The sequence below is a fragment of the Rhinopithecus roxellana genome, chromosome 11 (assembly GCF_007565055.1).
Source record: "Rhinopithecus roxellana isolate Shanxi Qingling chromosome 11, ASM756505v1, whole genome shotgun sequence".
In the NCBI taxonomy this organism is placed as follows: Eukaryota; Metazoa; Chordata; class Mammalia; order Primates; family Cercopithecidae; genus Rhinopithecus; species Rhinopithecus roxellana.
Window position 1 is genome coordinate 7,800,244 of NC_044559.1, and position 17,099 is coordinate 7,817,342.

Sequence of the window (17,099 nt, forward strand, 5' to 3'; positions counted from 1 at the left end):
CCAAGGCCAGCCTCTTTGCAGCACCATTTCACTGTGAGTGGCTCACAGCCATGACCCTGCAATCCTGGCCCTCAGAGTAGGTGCTCCTTCTTTCCCACAGGCCAGGCTGTGTCTTCCTCTTATTTGTGTGTATTAAATATCTGGTCTTCCTCACCTGCACCCCTCACAGAGGCTGAGGCTTCGCGAGCTCTTGCTTCTCTTCCTCTCCATGGTTCCCAGAAGGAGGTCAGCTCATCAGTGGGGCACACGGCCTTTGAGTCTTCCTTTTGGTTGACTCTCCAGCACACATGTTTAATTTTTTTGTCTGTGGCTTTTTTCTTTACTTTTTGGGCTTGGGGTGGAGAAGAGAGAAGGGAGAGGAGAAGGACACAGAAATGGCCAGCTCTTGCATTGCTGCTAGGTGATGCCAAAGGAGTTCCTGGTGAAGGTCTGACACAGCACGGAGTCGCCACTGTGGACCTGTTAGCCCCACAGCTAACACATCTCCAAAGCCTCTCCATTGCTGTTCTGAACGCCCCAACCTTGGCCCTTGGTGCCGCACTTGCCACCCCTGCCTCAGCTTCCTTCCTTCTGTCTCTTAATGGCCCTCTCTCATGGCATTCTCTCCTGCTTACTGAATCTCTGGTTCTTCACTGCTCTCAAGATAAACCCCAAACACTGAGAACTTTCCAGGCCCTTCTGTAGGCCCCGGCTGAACCCTCTGCTTCGCTTTTGTCCTGATGCTGCTGTCCAGTTGCTGACTTCTCCTTCAACACTCATGCTTCCTGCCTGGCCCTTGCTGCATCCTTACTTCACCCCAACACACACACACACACACACACACACACACACCACACACACCCCTCACCACACACTCCAACACACACACACAATCACACAGACACCACACACACAAACACACCACACAAATGCATCACACACACAACCACACACCACATATCACACACCGCATCACACAATACACACAACACACCACACACATTACACACATTACACACATACACCACACACACCACACATCACACATGCCACACACACATCATACGTACCACAAACAATATCCATAAACCACACATCCACCATACAGCACACATACACCACACACACACACAAACCACATGCCCCAACACACACATGCATCACACAAACACCACACACTGTACACCCACACACAAATAACCCACACACAAACCACACACCATACAAATGCATCACACACACCACACATCATACACATCACAAACACATACCACACATACAACCATACACCACATATCACACACACCACACACACCACACACAACACAACACACAACACATTACACACACACCACATACCACACATCACACATGCCACATGCACACATATCATACATACTGCAAACCATACATCCACCATCTACCACACATCCACAACACACATCACACACACTGTATAAACTACATACACGCTAGACATACATATTGCACACATACTACAAAGTCCATACTATCACACACACACCACACATCACACACACATCACATATACACATCCTATACCCTCACATACACATCTCACACACACATTGCACACCATTCACTACATACACCACACAAACCCCCCTACACCTCCCACATTCTCCACACCCCTCTGCACACCACACACACACACACACACACACACACACACACCCTGTGCCCCTTCTCTGGCTGGCTTCTGCTAAGTTTGAGCAGTCTTTGCATTCCCTCTCACCTTCCACTCCTTCTCCTGCAGTCCCAGCCCTCTGTTCTTACCTGGGTGCCCACAACTTTGTGGAACAATGATTGCCTCTCAGACATCAGGGACCATATTTATTCATCTCCGAGCCTCAGAACCCAGCTCAGGGCCTGACAATTACTACCCCAGGATAGATGAACATGGAGATTAGAGGACCTGCTCAGAGGGCAAGTAGGCAGGTGTGAAATGCAGCAAAGGGCCTGGAGCACAGAGGGGCTGGGTTCAGGGAAGTCCCCACCTCCCCTGCTCCACCTGAAGGGGTGTTTATGCCCGCGGTGAACACAGCACTGCAGAGCCTGGGAACGAATGAGTGAATGAGTGAGCCTAAGAGTGGAACATATGGAAGGGATGTGAAAAGTGGGGCCTGTGACAAGACAGACTCTGACTTGCCCTGGGTACCACGGTGCCCAGAGCCCTGGGCCAGGGAACCTCTGCCCATCAGCCCAGAGGGGGCCTGGTGTTCTCCTACACAGCTGTGGAGGGTGCAGCGATGGGGCTTCCAACCTTGCTGTGAGAATCGGATTAGAAGGGAGCTTTGTTGAAAGATAAGCTGCTCAGACCTGAGCCATCTGTGCTCTCTGAGCCTCACTCAGCCCTGCAGCACTGTGTTCGCCGTGGGCATAAACACCCTCCCCCAGGATGGGGAAGGAGAGGCAAGGATTTCCCTGAACCAAGTCCCTCTGTGTGCCAGGCCCTTTGTGGGCACTTCACACCTGGCTATTTGCCCTCTGAGTAGGTCCTGTAATCTCAGTTTTCTAAAAAAGACCCAACATGCTCAGCTCACACAAAACACCCTCAGCAGGGCAGAGCTTCCAGCCCTGATGTGCCGGACCCAGGGCCTCTGTCCCTGCTCCTCACATAGTTACATTGTGTTGTGGCCAAGAGTGGCCTGCAGGGAAGTCTTTAGGGACAGGTTTGTTCTAGCAGAAAGTTGTGCCTCAGGCTCTATCACTGACCTTGTCAAACAAGGATGTGTCTGCATTGAGTTGATTTATTTATTTATCACTTGCTTGTTTGGGTGTTCTTTCTAGCAGACTCATGTCGGGAGGCTAGGAAGGGATTCCTTGGGGGGTCACTGGATGCTGGTGGTTAAATGCCAGGAGGCTGAAGATGGAGGCAGACTCTGCAGTCTTAGTCAGCCACCCTTGGGTGCTTGCTACCCTGCACCTTAGCAGGATTGATGGTCTCTGGATTTGTAGCTGTGACCAGTCATGGTGGAATGCTTGGCTGTTTGCACTGGAGAGACCCACATGGTGGCGACTGAGGCCCTGTGGTTGAGGTTGGCTCATGATAGCTCTGAAAGTTGAGAAAAGGACATGGAGTTCTTGAACTTTCCCAGGGTCCTTGCAGCCCAAGATGAAGCCCTCTAACATTGCAGCTCACTGCTGTGAAGGCTGAAAGGGGAGACAGGAGGCTGCTGGGTACCTCAGGTGCCAGGTGTGAGGGTCTCCTCTGTCTGGAGTCTTGCTTTGGGAGTGCTACACCTGTGGGAGTGCCCCAGGCACCACCCAAGGGCGGGGCTGTGGCTCAAGCTTGCATGGTTTGCAGAGTCTCACATGATGTCCTGGGAGGAGCAATGAGCAGACAAGAGGGACAAGGACAGGAAGGTGGCAAGGTCAGAGCCAGGTTGGGGGAGAGAGAGGAAAACACAATTAAGATGCATTTTCAAACACATTTTTTAAAAAATCAAAGCAAGAATTAGATCTTATCCTTTTCCCTAGAGGCCTAGAAGTGGCTTTCCATGGCAAACATGACCAGCCCAGGTTATTTCAGTCCCATCAAAGGGAATCTAATTGATTGCTAGAAGATGAAGAGAAGGTGGCTGATCCTAAGTGGAGCCCACCTAAGAGCCTCGGGTCTGGGAGGCCTGTTTCTAATGACTCTGGTAGGAGGGTCTGCACATGGATGTGTGCGCTTGGGCCCCCGGCTATCTCCTTCCAGATGGCACATGCCAAGCAATGTGTCCCAAAACTACATTTGCATCTTTTGACAAACCAGTCCCATTTATGGGAGGAATCATCCACAAGAAAGAAAAAGCTGCATGCATTAAACTATTCTTTATAGTTTTTTTTTTTTTTTTCTTTAAGAGAGATAGGAGTCTTGTTATGTTGCGTAGCCTAGTCACGAACTCCTGGCCTCAAGCTGTCCTCCTGCCTCAGGCTCCCAAAGTACTGGGATTACAGGCATGAGCCACCATGCCTGGCCCATAGTTTCGTTTTTAATTGCAGAAAAAAAATGCCTGGAAACAATCTGAATATCCTATAATAGAGAACTTGTTCATTAGTAATGATAATTTGGCCAGGCGCAGTGGCTCACACCCGTAATCCTAGCACTTCAGGAGGCTGAGACGGGTGGATCACTTAAGCCCTGGGGTTCAAGAACAGCCTGCACAACATGATGAAACCCCGTCTCTACCAAAAATACAAAAATTTGCCAGGCATGGTGGTGCACACCTGTGGTCCTAGCTACTCAGGAGGCTGAGGTGGGAGGATCACCTGAGCCTGGGAGGTCGAGGCTGTGGTGAGCCATGATTGAGCCACTGCACTCCAGCCTGGGTGACAAAGTGAAACCTTGTCTCAATAAATAAATAAATAAATAAATAATAAAATAAAAAATTAATGATAATTCATGAGGATGGAAATGTTTCATGGGGACAAAACCCTGTGGTTATGACCACCGCGTAGCAACAAGAAGAAAAATGCTTCAGACTTAAATTTAAAAATGAAAAAATGAGATATAATTAATTAAAAATAAAACCAGGTAAACATGTTTGTACGGAAAGCAAAGGACACACAAATGAATGAGAAGGGTTACTAAGTTATGACCATGAGATTATTTTTTTCTCCTTCTGTTTTCAGATTATTACTATATGCAATGTGGTGTGGTAAGTAAGATCATGAAATCTGGAGAGAACCAGATTATTTGAATCCAAAGCCTGGATCTATCCCTTATTTCCTGGCTGTAGGACTTGCAACAAGTTACTTAACCTTTCTGTGCTTCAGTCCCTCATTTGTAGAAGTGAGAAGAGAAATAGTGTCTAACTTTTAGGATTATTGTAAGGACTAAATGAGTTAGCGGATGTAAGTGCCACACCTAGTAATTGCTATATAAGCACTAGCTATACAAAGAAATACATTTAATTATAATTCATCCATCCACTCATATCTTAACCACAAATAAGTGATAATATTGGTGTGTTTTTCTGTTTTTTTTTTCTATTGGTAAGTGCTTTGATCTTCCCAGAGTGATAATCTTAGTAATATATAGCATAACTTACTCTTTTCCATTAATAGCATTTCATGAGCATTTTCCACCAGCATTTCTGGTGGAGACACATGATTTCCTGACCCCTGATCCTCCTCCACCTCCTTTCCTCGGCTCAGATCCCAAGGCTATTTTCTCTGGCTCTTACAATAAATTTTGTGGTTGACTGGTTGCAAATATGGTTGCAATTCTCCATCTCTCCTTTGCAGTTTCTCCCATCATGATATGGAGTCTATTTGCCTGCTCCTAAAATCTGGACTGGCCTTGAAACTTGCTTTGGCCAGAGTGAAAGTGGTAGAGATGAAGGCGGGAAGTTCAGAGCCCATATCTCAAGAGGCCTTACGTGTTTCCATTTATATAAGTGGAACTCTGCAGACACGATGTGAACATTCCTGCAGGGAGCATGGAAGACCACATGGAGGAGAGGCTAGTTGTTCCAACCAAGACCATTCTACACTCACAGACACCAAAAATATGAGACACCCAGCCAAGATCAGTAGAGCTGCCTATCCAAATCCTGGAAGAATGAGTCCAGCCAAGACTGGAAGAAATACTCAGCTGACCTGTAAACTCATGGAAAATAATAAATACTGCTTTGGGTCACTAAAATTGGGAGTGGGTTGTTCTGCAGCTATGGCTAACAGATATAATCACAAGGAGCAAGACCACGGGTCTGAGGCCCCTCTGATTGAGCCACTGGGCAGGATGGGCTGCCAGTCCTCTTCACCTCCTCCTTTCAAGGGTCTATTTTCTGGGCATTCATGTCCATCCTGATATCGTTGTTGCTGAAAACCTCATGTCCTCAATGGGTAACATTTGTCCATGCAGTCTGAGCCCCTTCCTGAAGGCAGAGACAACCCTATGGCGAGGGAGGGACCTCTCTGTGCCCCTTCCAGCCTGAGTCTCCCACTATGGGCTCAGCTATTTTGCTGGGTTTCAAAAACAGGGAGGTGGCATGGAGCTCTCAAGACCTAGGCAGCCTCTCAGGCTCCAGGCTTCCCTCAGGACCTCCCAGTCTTCCCAAATAACTTCCTCACAGTGGGCCCAGGATGCATAGAAGGAAGGTGGCCTGACGGAGGCTTCAGGACCATGGCACTTCCTGGCTGGTGGGGCCTTCACAGCCATCATTCTGACCCCAGCTTAAGCCTGAGCAGCCCCTGGGCTTGGAGCCAGTGCTTGATGCCCGTAAAGAGCCAACAGAGTCAGCACATTGAAACTTCCTTTACAAAAAACCAGGACAGATGCAGTGGCTCACGCCTGTAATCCCAGTACTTTAAACACTTTGGGAGGCCAAGGCAGGAGGGTTGCTTGAGTCCAGGAGTTCGAGACCAGCCTGGGCAGCATAGTAAGACCCTGTCTCTACAAAAATAGAAAGGTTAGCTGAGTGTGATGGCATGCATCTGTAGTCCCAGCTACTGGGGAGGCTGAAGAGGGAGGATCACTGGAGCCCAGGAATTTGAGGCTGCAGTGAGCTATGATTGTGCCACTGCACTCCAGCCTGGGTGACCGAGCAAGATCCTGTTTCTTAAAAAACAACAACAAAAAGACTAGCCACTCTACAGATTGCTATAAATTTTCTAAATACTTTTTAAAAAGTCTTTTTAAAGTAAATTGGTAAATGTAATAAATTCAGCTGTGGGGAAAAGAAAGAAAGATCAGACTGTTACTTTGTCTATGTGGAAATAAGTAGATGTAAGAGACTCCATTTTGTTCTGTATTTGAGATGCTGTTAATCTGTGACCCTACCCCCAACCTTGTCCTTGCAAGAGACATGTGCTGTGGTGATTCAAGGTTTAAAGGATTTTGGGCTGTGTAGGGTGTGCTTTGTCAAACAAGTGCCATTTAGCATGTTGATTTTCGAAGATGGTTTTGTTACATTGACCCAGAGTCCTGGGCCTTCCACATATTGTCATCCCCATGGGCCTACCACAGTGCTGAGATATAAAGCAGTGTTCAACAAAGACAGCACAGAATGAGGAGTAGTCAATATTTAGCAAGTGTGTGTGTCATAGCTGCTGTTGTTGGCTCAGGTACATCCTCCAGGCAACCCTGAGTTACTTTGTGTTTCTATAGACAGATGCATGGGGCTTTGTCATACATCAGTGAACTGGAGCACACGAGGCCAGATTTCTGGAGCCTGGCACACTCAGCAATCCTGCTGTTGCTTACACAACACCCTGGGAACACTGACTCATCTTCTCCCTCCTTGTTGAACCCCAGCATCAGTCCATAAGACAGAAGGTGCAACCACCAAGCCTGGACAAGAACGTGCAGGCTTTGGCTGTCAGTGTTGGAATTGCTCATCTCCTGTGCCAGCAGCCCTGGCAGGGCTGGGTCTATCTCCATAGCAACAGCAGGACATGTTTACAGGGCACTGTGTGGCAGGCTTGATGCCAAGTCCTATATAGACATGACCCCATTGACTGCTCATCATGGTCCAGTGAAGGAGATTCTATTATCACTTCCTCTTCACAGGGAGGGAGACTGAGGCTTGGCAGTGCTGGGTGACTTGTTCCAGGGCACACAACCAGCGGGCGGTGGAACTGAGATCCTAGCCCAGAAGGGCTGTTTCCTTCTGGGAAGTCAGCCGTCTGGCCTGCACGTGCATGTCTTTATACACAGGCTGCAGGAAACTTTCTGTCTACAGGGGAAGAAGTTTGTTGTCATGGAAAGAGGTGGAAAGATCCTGGTTTCTGGCTCTGCCTCAGTTTCTTTCTCAGTCTCGGTTTCCCAATCTATACAATGGTGACAAGACCTCCCCACGGTGGTCTCAAGAATTTAAATGAGATCACATGACAAGGACCCCGTACATATGTTTGTTTTGCTCCTTCTTGTTCTAAGTTGTTCATAAATTTCTACAATGGAATTTTAAAAACATACACACAAAAAGAAATCCAGTCTCAGCACAGGAGCCACACACCTAGATTTATTCTCCCAAAGTAACAAAACCGAGAAAACAGATGCACGTGTACTTGCACAGGAGTTAACCTGGCCACGTCTCCTGTGCACTGTGTGTGCTTGGGTGTATATCTGTCCATCTGTGTAGTGTGTGTGTGCTGTGTGTAGCTTAGGAGTGCAGTGTGTGTAGTTGTGTAGCATGTGTGTGATTGTGTGTCTGTGTGTAGTGTCTGTGTGTGTAGTGTGGTGTGTGTGTGTGAATGTATTTGTGTGTGTGTCTGTGTGTATAGTTGTGTAGTGTTCCGTATTTGTGTGTATTTATGTGTGTTTGTGGGTATAGTTGTGTGGTATGTGTTTGTGTGTAGACATATTTGTGTATGTGTCTGTGTGGTATACGTGTGTGTGCTGTGTGCATGTGTCTATGTGTGTATGATTGTGTGTAGTGTGTATATGCATGTAGTGTGTTTGTGTGTATAGTGTGTGCCTGTGTGTGTAGTTGTGTAGTGTGTATGTGTCCATGTGTCTGTATGTATAGTGAGTGGTGTGTGTGTGTAGAGTGCATGTAGTATGTGTCTGTGTGTGTAGTTGTGTGGTGTGTGTTTGTGCTGTGTGTATGTGTCTATGTGTGTATCACTATACTGTGTATTGTGTGTATATGCTGTGTGTCTGTGTGTAGTTGTGTAGTGTGTATGTGTCTGTGTGTCTGTAGTGAATGATGTGAGTCTGTGTGCACATGTGTTTGTGTGTGTGTGTGGTTGTGTGGTGTGTATCTACTTATGTGTGTAGGTATTTGTGTTTGTGTGTTTGGGTTTGTTGTGTGTGTGTGCATGGCGGGGGCTCACACACTCCCTCAACTTCCTGCCTCTGAGCAGTCGGTGCAAGAGAGGGGAAGAGGAGGGGTAGGGTGTGTGAGCTCTTGGGGCTCACCTTCATCTCTCTCTGGAAGGTTTTCACCTTCTTTCACAGAACCAGGGGCCTGGGGGAGCAGAGCCACAGCCTGCATTCACCCTGCATCCTTCCTGGTTCAGCAAGAGGTATGTGAGAGCTGGTTATTTTTACCCTGGCTGGCTGGGTGTGATTCCAGTTTGGAAGAAGGGGATGTCAGCATCTCCGGGAGAAGGTCTGCAGCTGGAGTTATCCTGTTTTGCTTCTTCCCTCTGTCCTTCCCCTGCATCACAGCTGAGCATCCCCTTGGTAGCTGGGAAAGGCATGGAGGCTCCGGTGCTGGTCATGGACCCCATGGGCCATGGCCCCAGAGAAGCAAGTGGAGCTGGGACCTCCTCAGCCTCCTGAGAGAGGGCACTGGGGTTGCAGAGTTCAGGCAGGAGCCCCAGGTTGGTGTCAGGCTGTCTGACTCCACAGGCCTCCCCTTGGAGATCTGCCTGTCCCACACACGCTCCAGCAGCCTGGCTCTTCCACCTAGGCTGGGCAACTCCAGTGAATGCCTGCCCTGGCCTGGAGCCCCTGTGCAGGGAACTGGGTGCCCACAGCCCTCCTAGGCTTGGGCCTGTCCGCCACAGGCCTCCCAGTGCCCCCAGGCTCAGGGAGAGGGCAGCTTTGCTCTTCTGGGCCCCGCCCTGGTCATGCAGCCTGGATGCTGCCTGCTGGCATCTCTGGGACTGCCTAACCTCCTGCCAAGCTGTGGCTCTCTGGACCCTCATGCCCACTGCCCTGCTGGTGACCTGCATGCTGGTCTGAGCCTCAGGTCCACAGGGTTCACAGACAGCCTTAGTCCTTAGCTTCTGGGAGCACCTCACAAGCCCTGTTGCCCTCTGTCTTCCATACCCCCTTCTTGCCCTTCACCCTTGCTGCCTCCTCTGCCTGCATCCCCCACCTCCACAGTCCTCAGCCAGGCTCCTGGCCTTTCTTCAGGTCTCATAAATGTCACCTCCTCAGACACCTCCCACCTGAAGTAAGGGTGTTTCCACACAACGTTTTCTAATTGCACCCTGCTTTCTTTCCATGGTAGAATGTATTCAGTTTAAAATGATTGATTTGTTGACTTTTTGGGGGGAGTTATCAAATTAATCAACCAAACAAAGATGTCCTCCCAGCCACAGCCTGATGCCAGCCATGGGTGGGGGCTGATCAGCACGTGTGGCTGGTCCCATGGCCACTGCAAGACTTCTCCCCCACAGTCTGGACGAGGTGCGGGTGCTTACCTTTCGCGTTTGTCAAGTTGGGGCTAGGGACTTTGTGGCAGCAGAGCCTGGCTCTCTTGCCTGGCCAGGGCTTGGCAGGACGCCTCTTCCCTGAAGGTGGACACAAAGGAAGAGAGACTGTCCTTAGCAGGCTTGTCTGTGAGTGAGTGAGCTTCCCCTTGCGAGGCACAGGGCTCAGGAATATTTATCCAGATAAACTCAGGATGAGCCAGGCTATGAGAGGTCCCAGGGAAAGGGTGGGCCTTGTTGTGATTTACTTTTCAGAAATAACAATGTTGAGAGACACAATGGCCCCAAAACATATCCTTCTCAGGTTCCTGTCCAATAAGTAGTTTCTTTGACATAATAATTCTCCCCTTGGCAATCTAGTCTAAGAAAATACGCCTGAGTCGGGTGTGGTGGCTCATTCCTGTAATCCCAGCACTTTGGGAGGCTGAGGTGGGCAGATCTCTTGAAGTCGGGTGTTCGAGACCAGCCTGACCAACAAGAAACCCCATCTCTACTAAAAATACAAAATTAGCCTGGCATGATGGCGCACTCCTGTAATCCCAGCTACTCGGAAGGCTGAGGTAGGAGAATCACTTGAACCTGGGAGGCAGAGGTTGTGGTGAGTCAAGATCATGCTATTACACTCCAGCCTGGGCAACAAGAGCAAAAACTTCATCTCAAAAAAAAAAAAAAAAAAGAAACAAAGAAAGAAAGAAGAAAATAAGCCTGAATAAAGGACATATTTTATGTACACATATACCTTTTACCACATAATTAAAATGTGCAAAGTAGGCTGAGTGTGGTGGCTTATGCCTGTAATCCTAGCACTCTGGGAGGCCAAGGTGGGAGGATGGCTTGAGTCCAGAAGTTCAAGACCAGCCTGGGCAACATAGAGAGACCTCGTCTCTACAAAAAATTTTAAAAATTAGCAGGGCATTGTTGTGCACACCTGTTTTCCCAGTTACTGGAAAAGCTGAGGTGGGAGGATCGCTTGAGCCCTGGAAGTCAAGGCTGCACTGAGCCGTGGTCATGCCACTGCACTCCGACCTGGACAACAGAGTAAGATCTTGCTTCAAAAAAAGAAAAGCACACAATTGTGAACTATCTAAATGTCTAAGCATGTAACTTCATCATAGCACATTCACTTGATAGCAAGTTATACCTGAAAATGTCAGTTGATTAATGCTACTTCAACAATCTGCCACAGTTAGTTCTAAATGGATAGGAAACTTTATGGGGGAAGATATCTATCCTCATTTAATTGTCACTAGGGTATCACTGGCAACCTCCAACATGTCCGAAAATAGAGGTCTGATAAATTGCATGTCATGGGCTGTGTTTATGAGGAATTCTAATCACTGTTTTCCTTATTATATATGTGGCACATTTTCATTGTAGAAACTTTGTAAAACAAACACTTGTTATAATCCCACTACTCAGAGATGGCTGCTGCTGACACTGTGTTGTAAATGCTTCCAGAATATCTTCAATCATAAGTATTTTGGGTGATTATAACAATATATATAGTGATAAATAAAAAAGATATAACCTTGAACATACAGAGGTACATCAATTAAGTTTTTAAAATTCTACATGCAAGGAAATAAACAAAATGTTGAACATGGCTACTCTTGAATCATGGAATTATGAGTGTTTTTCTTCTCCTTATATATTTCTACAGCTCCAGCTCCCCCCACCAAAAAGTTTAAATAACCATAACCACTAAAACAAAAAATAAGTGTAGGCAGTCTCTAGAGGGTTAGACAAGAGAAAAACGGATTGAAACACTCAGCTATCTGAATCAAGAAAGGCAGCCAGGCGAGGTGGCTCACGCATGTAATCCCAGCACTTTGGGAGGTGGAGGTGGGTGGATCATGAGGTCAGGAGTTCAAGACCAGCCTGGCCAACATGGTGAAACCCCGTATCTACTAAAAGTACAAAAATTAGCCAGGCTTGGTTGTGGGCACCTGTAATCCCAGCTACTTGGGAGGCTGAGACAGGAGAATGGCATGAACCCAGGAGGCAGAACTTGCAGTGAGCCGAGATCACACCACTGCACTCCAGCCTGGGCAACAGAGCAAGACTCCATCTCTAAAAAAAAAAAAAGAAAGAAAGAAAGAAAGAAAAAAAGGCAACAGAGCTAAATATTAATATCTATAGAGGTAAAAAGATGGTGTCCCCTTCTTCTAAACATGCGTAAACATACCCTACCTCTCCACCACACACACCTTCATTCCAGCTGCTCATGGATATTTTCTGTGCATGAGGTTTTGGGATGTTCAGACTTAGATGGTCTACTAATTAATGTATTCATTTGCCCAACACTAATTTACTCTGTTCCAAGCATGATACAAGTACAAGAGAGTGGCTCCAGAAATTCTAGATAGGTAGGACTTAAGCACAATTATCTAGTTGAGAGGTTGTATGTGTGTTTGCATGGTGAACACACCACTTTACTTAGGCTGGGTATGTATTTGGGGGTACAGGGGCTGTGAATGGAGCCCCCATGCCACCTACAGGCAGTCCTGAGCCCCAAACCTGTAGGTTCAGGCGCAAGAGCCCGTCTTTCCAGGGCTCAGGACTGCCTGCCAAGGCCTGCCCTCCAGCAATTCCTGATCAGAGTCTTCCCAGATTCTGAAATCCTGCTCAGGGACCTGCACCCTGGGGGCTGCCCTACCTTCTGTGGAGAAGACGGAGAAGCAGAGAAGCAGGATGCAGAGCATGCTGGAAAGGACTAGAAGCCTCATGGTGAGAAGGCAGACTCTCACGTCCTGGGAAGGGAGCTGTGCTGCGGAAGTCCTCCTTGGGGCCACCTTGGACATTTATAGAGTCATAGAGAGGCGTTTCCCAATAGGCAGGGCCCTAGTAACCTTGCAGTTCTCCTAAACGGTGAAGTCAGCCCCTCCCAAGAGGAAAACCAGCCTTTCGAGATGCAGTTAGTAACCTGTAACACAGAAAGCTGTAAATGCCCAGCCCAGAGAGGTTTCAGCACTGGCTTCAGTGGTGAGAGCAGGAACCAACTGCCCAGGAAGAGCCACTGTCTAGAGTTGAACGTTAACTTTTAGTGTCAGTAATCATCCTATCAAATGCAGCTCTTCCTGCTCATTCCTCAGCTGTGTCTGGGAAAAGGATCATAAAACCCTTGCAGGTTCTCATCCAAGGATGAGCCTTGAGTAACCAATGAGATGTAGGGAGCACAGGCCCTGGAGTCAGATGACCTGGGTTTGAGTCCTGGCTCTGCCACTTAGCAGTGTGACCTCAAACTTGTCCTTGAATGTCTTTGGATCAACTTCCCATCTGTGAAATGGGCACAGGACTATCTCTCATACAAGCCTGTATGAGGCATGTATGAGAAGCCATCTGCATCACACAGCTCTTAAAGCAGGTGAGGCCATGACTGGACTTTGATGTTTAAGACAGTGATGAAATGAGAAGGCACTTCAAGTACAGGATCACACTGAACAAGGCCTGGAGGAGAGGAGCCTCTGCCCAGGGCAGGTATGGGGAAAGTCTGACCACAGGTGCAGGAGACTCAGACGCCACCCATTCACTGGGCATGTGACCTGGGCTGAGCTGTGCGCTTGGCTCCAGGGACACAGAAGACACTGTGCCTCGCCTCAAGGAGCTCCTGTTGGTGGAGAAAGCTGTGCAGACGAGTGACTGTCTCACAGCATTGTAAGTGCTGTCTATACTGAAGGAAGGGGAGGTAGTTTGCTCAGTCAGATGGTGGGGGAGGGAGGGGACGCTCTGCAGAGATGGACTGAGATTGGGTGGGGGATGGCCTTGCATGGTAGGTCAGGTCGTGGTGGGCTTCCTGGACCAGCAGAAGAATCAGACTGGCAAAAGGGAGGCCGGGGAGTCCTTTAGCCAGGTGGAGACTGATTCCAGGAGTGCTTTGGGCTCCTTTTCCATCAGAGAGGGTCTGAGTTCCCTTTAGTAATAGTGCATGGGTGCCTGAACACTTGCTAGGCTCTGGCCTCAGATGGTGTCAGAGGATCCAGAGCCCCTGGGCCTATGAGAGATGGTGGGTAGGAGGAATATTTTTGGGGAGAAATTAGGATGTTTCCCATGCACCCTGATGAGCCTCTGTCTGGGCTGCTCTCAAACCTCCACTCCCAAACCAGCTCTACTCATCCTTCCAGCCCCAGCTCAAGAATCTCCCTACCTTGAAGCCTTCCCTGGCCCCTGGTACAGGTGGTGTTAATGCATGCTATGACCTTTACCTCAGCCTGCTGTTTCCCACTGGATGATGAGCTCCTGGAAACTCAAGACCTGAGCCCAGGGCAAATCATGGGCAGAATCCTGGTAAGTTGGGGCAGGCCATGTGGGCCAATTGCACCTTTATGTCTGGCTGAGCCTCTCTGGTCAGCTGTGAGCAGTGCAGAGCTCTGCAATGTCTTGGGTGTGCTGAAGGTTCACTGTGACATCTGCCCATCTGGCCCAAGGAAGCTGTCATCCGGGAGGTCAGACTTGGGCAAGAGGAGGCAACCCAGCCCAAAGCTTAGAGGATATAAGAATTGAGGAGCATGCAAATTCCCTTCCAGCAATGAGAATGCTAAGATGCGCGGGAGGTTGTTTCCATATTGTTGAGCATTGGTTGGGAGTTGTCCCTGGCTGAAGAAAAAATGGGAATTTTGGCTGGGTGTGGTGGCTCACACCTGTAATCCCGGCACTTTGGGAGGCTGAGGCGGGTGGATCATGAGGTCAGGAGACCAGCCTGACCAACACGGTGAAACCTTATCTTTACTAAAAATACAAAATTAGCTGGGCGTGCTGGTGCGCGCCTGTAATCCCAGCTACTCAGAAAGCTGAGATTTCTTGAACTCGGGAGTCGGAGGTTGTAGTGAGCCAAGATCATGCCACTGTACTCCAGGCTGGGCAACAGAGTGAGACTCCATCTCAAAAAGAGAAAGAAAAAGAAAAAAAAGAAAAAATGTGAATTTTGTGTCATGCACAGAACTGTGTTTGCCCTTGTGACTTGGTGCCCACCTGTCCTTTTTCTTAATAAGGATGAGCTGCTTCTTTTTTTTTTTCTTTTGAGATGGAGTTTCACTCTTGTTGCCCAGGCTAGAGTGCAATGGCATGATCTCGGCTCACCACAACCTTCGCCTCCCGGGTTCAAGCAATTCTCCTGCCTCAGCCTCCTGAGTAGCTGAAATTACAGGTATCTGCCACCATGCCTGGCTAATTTTGTATTTTTAGTAGAGACAGAGTTTCTCCATGTTGGTCAAGCTGATCTCGAACTCCCGACCTCAGGTGATCCACCCGCCTTGGCCTCCCAAAGTGCTCGGATTACAGGTGTGAGTCGCAGTGCCCAAACTAAGGATGAGCTCCTAACCAAAAAAACTGATGTTGGTTCCTAGCTTGAAGGACATGTGGGAAGATGCCAGTACCTGGTTCAATACTTTAGGATCTCCCTGGTTCCTGGAAGCCAATTCAGACAATGCCCACTGCCAGATACTGGCCAATGGTGCACCTCACTGGCCTTCTCTTTTTGTCACAGATTAGAGAAGCAATTTAGACCACGTGCTCAGGCTGCTCAGTGGGCAAGTCAATGGCAGGAGACATTTTGACAGGCAGCCCTCATGCTTTTATGCATTTGCAAAAACTAAAATTGATTCACACAAATAAACTGGTTTATTTGAACTATACATCATGCTATGTCAGTTACCTGCCTGGCCCCAGAGAGATTCTCTTTGCAGGCTGTGGTCTGAGTCCTGGTATCTGTGTGAAGCAGACAGCAGCCACAGCAGAAGGTGGGGACAGGAGGACCCCAGGAGTCTACCAGGGACAATTGCAGAGCTGGAGCCCAGGAGAGGCTTGAGGGCGAGGAAGAGGTGGGGTTCCTCTTGAGGCTGCATTGCTAGCTGGGACACCGCTCTTACTTGGAGTGCCTGCTACGCATTAATAACCTCAGCAACATTCCCTAAAGGTGCTTCTTAAGGTTAGAATTACATCTATGTTCCATATCAAGGATCAGCACCACGATTTTATTTTTCTCAGGGCTCATTTGAGGGTGTTGTCATGAGTTCTCTGGGCAGCATCACACCTTCAGCTGGCACTCACCTGTTACCTGTTTCTTGTTGAAATAGTTCCTTGTTGCTTTTGGTAAACCATCATCAGAGGCGAAAAGAACAAGCTAGCTGGCAGAGTTCAGGGACTAGGTCAACTCTTAAAGCTGACTGTAGTCGCTTAGCAGTGGTGCAGGAATTAGGGGCAGACTCTCAGGTTAGTGAAGAGAAAGATTCATCTGGATCCACTGATCAACCGAACCAGGTCTTTGGTCATTTTCTCAAAATCCCTCAACCACTCAGCCATGGAGTCAGAAAGACTTTAGGTTCTCAACACAGCCCTTCTTCTCACTGAAGAACAGAGACTAAGAGCACTAGTTTCTGCTAAAAGCAGGAAGAATTTCTTATATCAGGGGCTCTCTACCTTCACTAATCACACATACAATTCACAGATTTGCAGGTTCTCCTGGCACCATATATTTCGAAGGAAGAAAAGATTCAGACGTCAGATTCTACCTGCTTTTAAAACACTTACAGAAAAATGACGGAAGCAATCCATGCCACATTAATTTAAACAACACAGGGCATAAAGTGTAAGTTCTGCCTCAACTCCACTCCCCAGGGACAATCACTGTTCACAGATTTTCACCTGCTTTTAACATTTCAAGAAGAGCTGTCAAATTCTTGCTTTAAAAAAGGAAGAAACACCTCGAGCTCTTTAGAAAATTCAAAATCTCATGTTGAGCTGAGAAAGGTGAAAATGAGAGGCATTTTAACAGGAATACCTGTTAGTTTTGAGCAGATGCAGTTTTGGTACAAAAATACTCAAATTTGAGGCTTTAGATGATTTCCAAAGGTGATTTTGAAAACTTGGCTGCCTTCCTGAGAAGAAAAGTTCTCCAGAGACACACATAACACACTGGGGAATTTGTAAGGAAGACATTTGTTTTCTCAATTTAATTTGTAATTTCTTTTTTTTTTTTTTTTTTTTTTTTGAGACGGAGTCTTGCTCTGTCG

The 17,099-nt window shown here is 47.9% G+C and overlaps 1 protein-coding gene across 2 annotated transcripts; it reads right to left on the reverse strand.

Annotated features, from left to right (window-relative positions):
• Positions 1–2,734: 2,734 nt before the first annotated feature.
• On the reverse strand, positions 2,735–12,866 carry C11H10orf99 (chromosome 11 C10orf99 homolog). Of its 2 annotated transcripts, XR_749405.1 has the most exons (4): positions 12,749–12,866; positions 10,084–10,173; positions 3,185–3,323; positions 2,735–3,055 (listed from the first exon to the last, which is right to left on the reverse strand). XR_749405.1 is itself a non-coding variant. In XM_010376330.1 (3 exons), the coding sequence occupies exons 1-3, from the start codon at positions 12,816–12,818 to the stop codon at positions 3,238–3,240; spliced, it is 246 nt and encodes an 81-aa protein (XP_010374632.1). In that variant the 5' UTR covers positions 12,819–12,866; the 3' UTR covers positions 2,735–3,237. The 2 variants fall into 2 exon arrangements, 1 of the variants encoding a protein (XP_010374632.1); XM_010376330.1 differs by having other exon boundaries at positions 2,735–3,323.
• Between the last annotated feature and the right edge of the window lie 4,233 nt (positions 12,867–17,099).

What these genes read in the sequence shown, in the direction of transcription:
- C11H10orf99 (XM_010376330.1), bottom strand. Translation starts at nt 12,818, where the DNA reads ATGAGGCTTCTAGTCCTTTCCAGCATGCTCTGCATCCTGCTTCTCTGC. An exon ending in CTCCGTCTTCTCCACAGAAG is followed by an intron (nt 10,174 to 12,748) that starts GTAGGGCAGCCC and finishes GTCCACCTTCAG; the next exon opens with GGAAGAGGCGTCCTGCCAAG. An exon ending in CAACTTGACAAACGCGAAAG is followed by an intron (nt 3,324 to 10,083) that starts GTAAGCACCCGC and finishes TGCTCCTCCCAG; the next exon opens with GACATCATGTGAGACTCTGC.